Raw genomic sequence first — 9114 nt, forward strand, 5'->3', positions numbered from 1 at the left:
TGAATTTAAATGAGAAAAACCGCTACTAAGTCGTTTTTTTTTTAAAATCTGTACCTTAGAACGGCTAAAATAAAATAGGAGACGCGCCCCATTGGTATAATATAATTCGCTTTGCTCTGGTTTGTACGCATCGACTGTAGTTCTTTCTTATCTCATCTTGTACTTTCTGTGCTCTACTACAAGTTGGCTTTACTTTTGCAACGCTCCAGAAATGACGAGAATCACCGTAGAAATGATCCGAAATGCCCTCGAGTTTATAAACCCTTTGAATCAAAGAGAACTGGATTTGCGAGGTAGGACTATACTTCATTCAACTAACCTACATTTTTTGTCAGCAAAAAACTGCCCTATTGTTTTTCATGCGTACATTTGGCATACACCTATATATGACCTCGACTGAGATGCTTCTGCCTTTCTTTTCAGAAGTGTCCTGCCAAAAGGTTTCAAAATTCAACCAACTTTTCAAACTTGCTCAACCCCGCGCCATATCCTTTTGGATCATGGCTTACCTCCACCTCTTGAGTTTTTGAGAAAATTGCGCGCATGCGCATACCTGTTAACTGTACTTTCTTTTGGTCAACAGTCTCTCTTCACGGCGTGTGCTCTTTGCTTCTCTCTGCGCCTCATTAAAGCCACACATTTTGTCTCTTACAAAAACCTTTTCATTGCTTGGTACTTTGCGCCTCGATCATTTGCACTTACCTTTTGTTCTAAAAGGTAACAAGGTTCCACAGATCGAAAATTTGGGGTCAACGAATGTATGTAAGATTGCCCTCTGCTTTCAACTGCCCGTTCAAGAAAATTAACGGTCTCATGCATTAAGGACTTATATGAAGTCATCGACTTATCTGATAACATTATCAGCAGATTGGAGAATATTCCACATTTGACACGTTTGACTACTTTATTTCTGAATAATAACAAAATTACGCGAATTGCTCCGAACTTGGGAGAATCAACGCCAAACTTGATTTCGTTGACCCTCACCAACAACCGACTCTCTGTATGTATCGTTTTCCCATTCAGTTCTTTCAAAACACTCTATTTGTAGTACCGATAGGCCTTTAAACTGTTTTCATCCCCCTCCAATTGTACTTTTACACTATATGTGCATGCATCATGTTTGATGCATAGATAAGAGAACGTGTGTTCAAGTGTGCATAGTCTATACGTCTAGCTAGCCTCTCATTTTCTCGTCTTTACCAACTAACATACATTTTTAACTGCGTGCATTTTAGGAACTCGCCGATATCGAACCTCTCGCTGGTATCCCGTCTTTGGTATACCTTAGCCTTGTTGGCAATCCGGTTCAAAAAAAAGCGCACTACAGACAATTTCTGATATCGAAGTTGCCTTCTTTGCGAGTGCTGGACTTCAAGAAGGTAAAGAAATACGAAAAAGAGGAGGCGATCAAGCTTTTTCAATCGAGTCAGGGCAGGGCACTCGATGAGGTGATTGTACAGAAGTCTAAAAGCAACACATTTGTTCCTGGTGAGGAAGTGCAAGAGGAAAAGGATCAGACATTTACCGCCGAAGAGAAAGAGAAAATTAGCAAAGCAATTTTGAACGCCAAAAGTAGCGAAGAATTAAACCGTCTAGAAGAACTTTTACAAAAGAAGAAAGTGCCGAAATAGGAGTTACATAGGCGGATGTTGAGCACTCTTCATGATCGGAAATATGTTTGAAGGCTGCAAGGGAAGAAAGGATTGACAAAACATCGAGCTTGATTGTTTCCGTACACAAAAGAGACTGTGAAAAAGGGTTTTAATTAAATTTTAGCTTTCGCGCAGGCGAAAGCTTCTTGTGACTGTGCTCAGACAATTGAATGTCCCAGACGTTGACGGCCGCGTACAGTCCATGACGGGAGGTGTTCAAAAGTTTTGACAGGCTATGTACAGCATGAATCGACTATCTTCGGCTTTGATTCTGGATGTTTTTTTTGGTTACTTTAATATATTGCGGCTAGCGTGTCTAGGGGGGTGCGCATTCACTCACAAAGGTAGGTCTTGTCAGAAAACACATACGTCCTTTATCCAAAAAAAAAGTCACTTTGGATATTTTGTTTTTATTTTGCTGCCGCCATTCAAACGATAACAAGAGTATGGACGGTACGGAATGCGAGCTCATTCCTCCTGATTTTTTTTTGAACCTCAAGTATGAGACTAGATTATCGTTTTTATTAAGCATCTGGAGCGTATTTTGACGTCCCCAACTGCGATTGTGCGCATTTGTTTTGGTCGTATATTCCAGCTACAAAGAACAGAGTTTTTGTTTCGGAGAGATTCAGTGCAAACTGAGGGTGCTAGACAGTGCGATGAGTAAGGCGAACTACATATGATCGAATCGCGCGAATTTGTATACAGATCAATAACTGTTCTTTTTGCGTAATCCGAGACTATAGCTGATGTCGATTTGACGGGTCAGACAGTTTGGCCGGCATCCTACACTTTGGCTTACTATCTCGCGCATCATAGAGACAAGCTTCGGGACGTGGATGCCATTGAATTGGGGAGTGGGACGGGGATGGTCGGGATTGTTGCCGCTTCATGTTGTCGTACGGTGACTGTTACGGACAACCAGAAAATTGTGTTAGATTTGTTGTCCGAAAACGTTCGACACTACGCGCCGCCTGGTTCTGTGTGCGAGTGCAAAAAGTTGGACTGGACTAGTCAGGTGGACAGAGAAAAATTCGGAAGGCACCAATGGGATTTGGTGCTAGGAGCCGACGTCGTCTACCAGCTACATGACGTTGTGCCCCTGCTCGACACCGTTAAGTATTTGTTGTCTTACAATCCGGACGCGCGGTTCGTTTTGGCCTACAAGCAGCGAGCGGCAAACACCGAGGCCTTTTTATTGAAGACAGCCGTCGAGCTTGGATTTTGCATTGAGGAAGTCGACACGCGCAATTTCGTGCCGACAGGAAAATCAGAAAGCAATTGTGTTTGTCTAAAACTGCTGACCAGAAAAAAATAAAATAGGGTTCGCCGCAAATATGGCGTTCATTTTTTTCCTAGTGTTTATACAAGCGACGCCTGCCCGCGGTTGAGGAGGGGGAGCGAGGCTGCACAGGTGGTAAACTAGAGGTACATCTACGGGTGTTGCAGGATGCTGCGTAGAAGCATGCGTGTATGACGATCGACGCACGTTGTTTTTGCCACGTTTTGGATGTGCGACAAGAGCGCATGGAAGACATTCGATACGACGTGACAATTATCTTGTCGCATGTAGATGAGACGCGTGCTGGTCTGGCTGCATTCTGCCGTGACGCTGCACCCACTGTTTGCGCTGAGTTGGCTCGGCTTTCAGTCGTGCTTGTTTGTGTGGTCGTTGTATGCTTGGGGTATATTGAGAGGCGAGTATGAACGTACTTCTTTCGAAGAGATAAGAGACGTGCCTAGAGTGATTGTTTGGCGTTGCGTTTCGGCGTCTACAGTATCTTTAATACTTGTTTTGGTCTCACCATCGTCGTGGGCGGAGATGGGCTTCCCGTCGGAGTCCCTTACACACCTGTTTGGAGCACTGTTTGGAGCGCTAGCGACGGTTTCACTGTTTATTGGGCCGGTGGTTTGGCTCGTTTTGAACATTGGCGACCAGGAGCGACCTACGTTCTGCATACAGACGCTTAGGAACTACGCGTTGGCGCCTTTTTTTGAAGAGATTGTCTTTCGTTCATGCATGTTGCCGGTTCTGATTAAGGCTGGTTTCTCGGTTCGAAGTGCCATATGTTGTACGCCCGTTTTCTTTGGACTGGCGCACGTTCATGCGAGATCGGAAGCGAGAGAGCAGTTCACAGTGTTGAAAGTGAAGCATTTTAGCGTTAAGTGTCGACTGGCGCTTGTCCATTCTCTCGTGCAAGTGGCGTACACGACGGCATTTGGAATAATGGCGAGTTGTTTGTTGGTCAGGACGGGGACGTTCGCCGCACCGTTTGTATCGCATTGTCTGTGCAACTACCTGGGCCTTCCGACGCTCGACTTTGTGAGGCATCGCCGTGCGAAATGTACGGTGAAGTGGGGTATGGATAGAATGTGTGTGTGGTTCCGCGAAGTATTGACAGGCGTTCTTGACTTTTTATTTGACAGGGATTTGGACGCTGTACGTGGCTGGTCCGGTGTTGTTTGTGCTCTTGCTCGATTGGTCTGCAAATTGGTTCTCTTCGCCGTATGTCCGGATATGAGCGCGGCGCGCAATTCCCGTTGGCGGGCGTGTATATGTGCGTGAAGCAAATGTTGGAAAAAAGTGCGAATGTTTTCGTGTATGGGGCAGGATATTTTCATCAGCGCGTTGTCAGATGTATTTGACGTTGCGGTCGTAGGCGTGCATGTCGTAGGGAGAGTGGATGAAGGTGGCCAATTCTCTGATGAATTTTTCTGTTCTATCAAAAAAAAAAGCTTGAAGTTCGCACATCATTTTTTGAATACCTCTTCCGGTGGTGTGGTTGGTCAGGAGTGCGTGAAGCTCGGGCAGGTTTTCGCTTACCAGCGCCTTGGTCAGTTCGGATAAAATGAGGGTTTCCTCCTTTTGGAGTTGAGAATTTGAGTAGTTGGTTGCCATCTCTCGGTGGTGCAGCAGCAGACAAAGTTCTCGTTGCAGCCACGTGTCCAATTTTGAGGAGAGCTTTTTGGTCATTTGGACCGCTGCGACGTTGAATTCGAGCAGGGGCTGGAGGTTTTGTGCATAAACGAGTCTTCTGTGGTGCAGGCCGAGCCTAAACATTTTGTGCGTTGGCTCTTGTTGTATGCGAGTTTTATAGAATTGAGACCAGTGGGGTGGGGCTTCTGTGACGACGGAGACGCGTTCGTACGTTTTTTGGTCGAGGTCCAGGTTTGTTAACACGGAGGTGAAGCGGGTTCTGCAGATGGGGCAGGGGGGGGCTTCGCCGTGATTGCCGTTGAGGTGGTGTTGAAATTCGGTCCATTGAAGGATGCAGAACAGGCAGAAGGCGTGGAAGCAGGGGTCTATGAGCGCGAGGTCGAAGGAGGGAGCTTCGAGGCATATTGGACAGGCCGCGGGGATATGTTCTGGTAGAGGCGCTGGCGGTTGTGTTTGAGGGTTCATAGAAGGGGGGTATTGTTTTTTTGGTTTAGGTTTTATCGTTTTTTTTAATTTTTTCTCGGTTTGACAGGGTGGTCGAGTGCCCGGGAGAGCGGAGCTGGGCGGGGGTTTGTGGGCGCTTTGGTGATGTTGGGAGGCATGGGGGGCGCCGAGGCGGGGGTCTGTTTATAAATTTGAGAGTCTGAAAAAAAAAGCCCCAATTGAACTATATTTTTGCACAAAAATAATATATCTATTTGTACACATCTTTATTAGCTGCATCTAAGCAGAGCCCGGTGAATATAGCGGCGTAGGTTGCGGTGCGATTCCGTTGATATATATATACACTGTTGTAGAGAGTCCGGAGTTTTACGCGATGGGGATACGCAAGTTTTTTAGATGGATTAGCGAGCGCTATCCGTTGGTGAACCAGGCGATTAACGAGTACAACTTGGCGCCTGTGTTTGGTACGCGTTGCGTTTGCGCTTTGGGGGGGCGAGTTTGGGGGTGGGCGGGGCGCGGCGAGGCGCTGACTTTTTTTTTTTTGGCAAGACAATTTGTATATTGATGGAAATGGAGTTGTTCACAGCTGTTGTCACAGCGACGATGTGAACGATAAGAAATATGTTTCCCTTGACGAGCGGGAGATGTTTACGAGGATATTCCAGCGCATAGATGACGTGGTGGTGATGGTGCAGCCTCGAAAGTTGTTGTTTTTGGCGATAGACGGTACGCCGCGGTGAGTGGGGGGGGGTTGAGGGAGTGGGATTGAGGTGGTCTGACGAGTTGTGGGTGAAAAGGTGTGGCGCCTCGAGCGAAGATGAACCAGCAGAGGACGAGGAGATACGTGGCGGCGAAGCAGAATGAGATGGATTTTGAGAAGCGCAACCAGGAGTTGGCGGAGGGGGGTGGGTTGTTGGAGAGAGAGAATTACTTCGATTCGAACGTGATTACGCCGGGGACGACGTTCATGACTCGTCTGAGCGATTTTTTGCATTTTACGATTCAGAAGAAGATAAACGAGGATCCGGCGTGGCAGGGTTTTGAGGTGATTGTGTCGGACCACACGGTGCCGGGAGAGGGCGAGCACAAGATAGTGGAGTACATTCGTTATCAGAGGGCGCAGCCGGATTACGAGGAGGAGCAGACGCATTGCATATATGGGTTGGACGCGGATTTGATAATGTTGTCGTTGATGGCGCATTTGCCGCATTTTTCGTTGTTGAGGGATTACAGCGTGTACTACCAGTTGAGCAGGAGCGAGCCGAGCCCGAACGACGAGTTCAGGTATCATTTCTTGCACATAGGGTTGCTGAGGGAGTACATTGAGATGGACTTCGAGACGGTGAAGCCGTCGTTGGTGGAGTTTGAGTTTGACATTGAGAGCGTTATCAACGATTTTGTGTTGATAGCGTTTTTCATTGGGAACGATTTTTTGCCGTACTTGCCCACGATGGGGATTTACGAGGGTTCGTTCAACAGGATGTTGGAGTGCTACAAGGGCGTGTTGGGTGGTTTGGGTGGGTACATGACGGACGGGTGCGAGATAAGTTGGGCGAGAGTGGGGAGGTTTTTGTCGGCGTACGTGGAGGCGGAGACGTGTCGACAGGAGCAGTTGTCGAGGTCGAGGAGGAGGGGGGTGGGGAGGAGGGGGTTGAGTTACGTGGCGATGAATCGGTTTGGGGCGGAGGGGGCGGTGAGGGACGCGTTGTCGATAGTGTCGTCGATGTCGGTGGGGGAGTTGTCGGAGCGCGAGGGGTTGTGCAGGGCGTTGTACTGGGCGAGGCAGGCGGAGTTGGAGGAGGAGGAGGAGAGTTTGATGTTGGTGGTGGAGGAGGTGAGCGAGGTGGTGGCGCTGCGGGAGGTGGGGGAGGAGTTTTCGCTGTTGTCGCTGTACATGGCGAAGCGTGGCAGGTGCGGGGCGGAGGCGAGCGAGGTGGGGTTGGAGGGGGGGGGGGATGAGCGAGGAGTGTTATTTCGAGAGGATAGAGGAGCACTGGGGGGCGATGGAGAGTCGCATGTTCGCGGAGAAGTACTACAGAGAGAAGTTTGGGTTTGAGTACGAGGACAAGAAGAGTGTGGACGATGTGTGTGAGGCGTATGTGAGGGGGCTGAGTTGGACGTATCATTATTACTGCCACGGGTGCATATCGTGGTCGTGGTATTACCCGTACTACTACGCGCCGATGATAGCGGACATAGCGGTGGTACTTGTCGCGCCGAGAGCCGGAGTTGAGGTTTGAGTTGGACAGGCCGTTTACGAGTCACCAGCAGTTGTTGGCGGTGTTGCCGCCGTTGTCGGAGTCGTTGCTGCCGGGGGCGTACAGGGGGGTGATGACGGACCCGAGTTCGCCGTTGTACCCGTACTGCCCGATGGAGTACGAGGTGGACATGAACGAGAAGTTGAGGCCGTGGGACGGGGTGGTGTTGCTGCCGTTTATAGACGAGGACGTGATATTTCGGGTGACGGAGGCGGTGTCGGAGGAGATGTTGACGGAGGAGGAGAGGCGTTCGAACCGGGTGTCGGAGCCGAGGGTGTACCGGTACGACGCGAGTGTGTCGAACGTGGTGGAGTCGTCGTGGCCGGAGGTGTTTCCGACGGTGTTGGATGCGAGGGTGTCGTGCGAGGTGTACAGACACCCGGAGGTGGAGGACGAGAGGATGTGGCACGAGTTGAGGGCGGGGTTTAGGGTGTTGAACAGTTTTTTCGCGGGTCGCGCGTCGGGGGCGGCGCGGAAGTTGCCGACGATGCCGACGATGACGTCGATACCGATCCAGGCGGCGTTGCAGGCGAACCAGACGAACATTTTTTGCTCGAAGAGTCAGTACCCGTCGTTGGTGTTGGAGTTGCACGCGGAGGGGTGGGGGAACAGGACGGGGCCGGAGTTGTCGGCGGAGAGGAGGATAGAGTTCGAGGGGGGGTCGTCGGGCCAGAGGGAGAGTTTGAACATGGGGTCGGTGGCGAGGATGTTGTTGTCTGGGGTGTGTTACGTGTGGCCGTATCACAAGGAGGCGTGCGTGGTGGCGGTGACGAGTCAGCAGGGGGCGTGGAGGGGGGACGGGACGTTCGTGCCGTTTCCGGAGCAGGTGAGTCAGGAGTGGTTGGAGGACGTGAGGAGCATTCAGAGGACGTGCAGGGTGACGAAGGCGGTGAGCGTGGGGGAGGTGAGGTGTTTGGTGAGGGTGAGGTATTTGCAGGGGGTGACGCGGTTGAAGACGGGGGGGGTGGTGAAGCGTTGGTCGAGGGAGGAGGCGGTGGTGCCGTACCAGTTGGTGTTGACGGAGCACCCGATAGGACAGGACGCGAGGTTTGTGGAGGTGGGGGTGGGGGCGGTGGGTCGGTGCGCGGTGGAGTCGCAGGTGTTGTGCATGAGGCAGGGGAGTGGTTTTGGGCGCGTGGGGGTGGTGGAGTCGAGGTTGGAGGATGGGAGGGTGGTGGTGAGGTTGAGGTCGGAGGTGGGGTTGGGTCCGGGGGAGATGGGGGTGGTGAGGGTGAGGGAGAATTGGTTGTACCAGCACTCGTTGGCGAAGAGGATGGGGGTGCGGAATGCGACGCTGAGTCGGATAGCGTCGTCGGTGAGGTTGCGTCCGGGGTCGTGCGATTTTGGGTTGAATTTGATGTCGGTACACTACCGGTCGTTGTGCTACGTGAGGAGGATAGGGGTGAGCGACGCGTCGGGTCAGGTGAGGAAGAGGTGGCAGTACTCGGCGAAGATGTTGGGGTTGTTGAGGGAGTACGTGGAGATGTTTCCGGAGGTGGTGGAGTTTTTGGAGGAGGCGGAGAGCGCGAAGGTGTACGCGGCGCACCAGTTGGAGAGGAGGTTGAGGGAGTTGGAGGGCGGGAGGGGGGTGGCGGAGGGCGCGGGGGCGAGGAGGAGGGCGTGGTTGGAGGTGTTGGCGGGGTCGAGGGAGTGGTTGGAGAGGGACCAGGTGGCGAAGAGGGTGCAGAGGAGGGGGGAGGAGGAGGAGGAGGAGTTGTTGTTATCGAAGGTGGTGGAGGAGGAGGAGGGGTCAGGGGCGAACGGGGTGGTGGAGGAGGGGGTTTTGGGGGAGGGACAGGAGTCGTTGGGGTCGTCGTCG

At 51.3% G+C, this 9114-nt stretch overlaps 1 protein-coding gene across 3 annotated transcripts; it reads left to right on the forward strand.

Moving 5' to 3' along the window:
* The first annotated feature begins 102 nt into the window (after nt 1-102).
* On the forward strand, nt 103-4916 carry LOC126318232 (uncharacterized). Of its 3 annotated transcripts, XR_007557222.1 has the most exons (6): nt 103-293; nt 718-758; nt 824-1003; nt 1239-1999; nt 2156-4000; nt 4083-4916. XR_007557222.1 is itself a non-coding variant. In XM_049993249.1 (4 exons), the coding sequence occupies exons 1-4, from the start codon at nt 212-214 to the stop codon at nt 1632-1634; spliced, it is 699 nt and encodes a 232-aa protein (XP_049849206.1). In that variant the 5' UTR covers nt 103-211; the 3' UTR covers nt 1635-2966. The 3 variants fall into 3 exon arrangements, 1 of the variants encoding a protein (XP_049849206.1); XR_007557223.1 differs by lacking the exon at nt 4083-4916 and having other exon boundaries at nt 1239-2318; nt 2402-2966; XM_049993249.1 differs by lacking the exon at nt 4083-4916 and having other exon boundaries at nt 1239-2966.
* The last annotated feature ends 4198 nt before the right edge of the window (nt 4917-9114 follow it).

Source organism: Schistocerca gregaria, unplaced genomic scaffold (genome assembly GCF_023897955.1).
Source record: "Schistocerca gregaria isolate iqSchGreg1 unplaced genomic scaffold, iqSchGreg1.2 ptg000659l, whole genome shotgun sequence".
In the NCBI taxonomy this organism is placed as follows: Eukaryota; Metazoa; Arthropoda; class Insecta; order Orthoptera; family Acrididae; genus Schistocerca; species Schistocerca gregaria.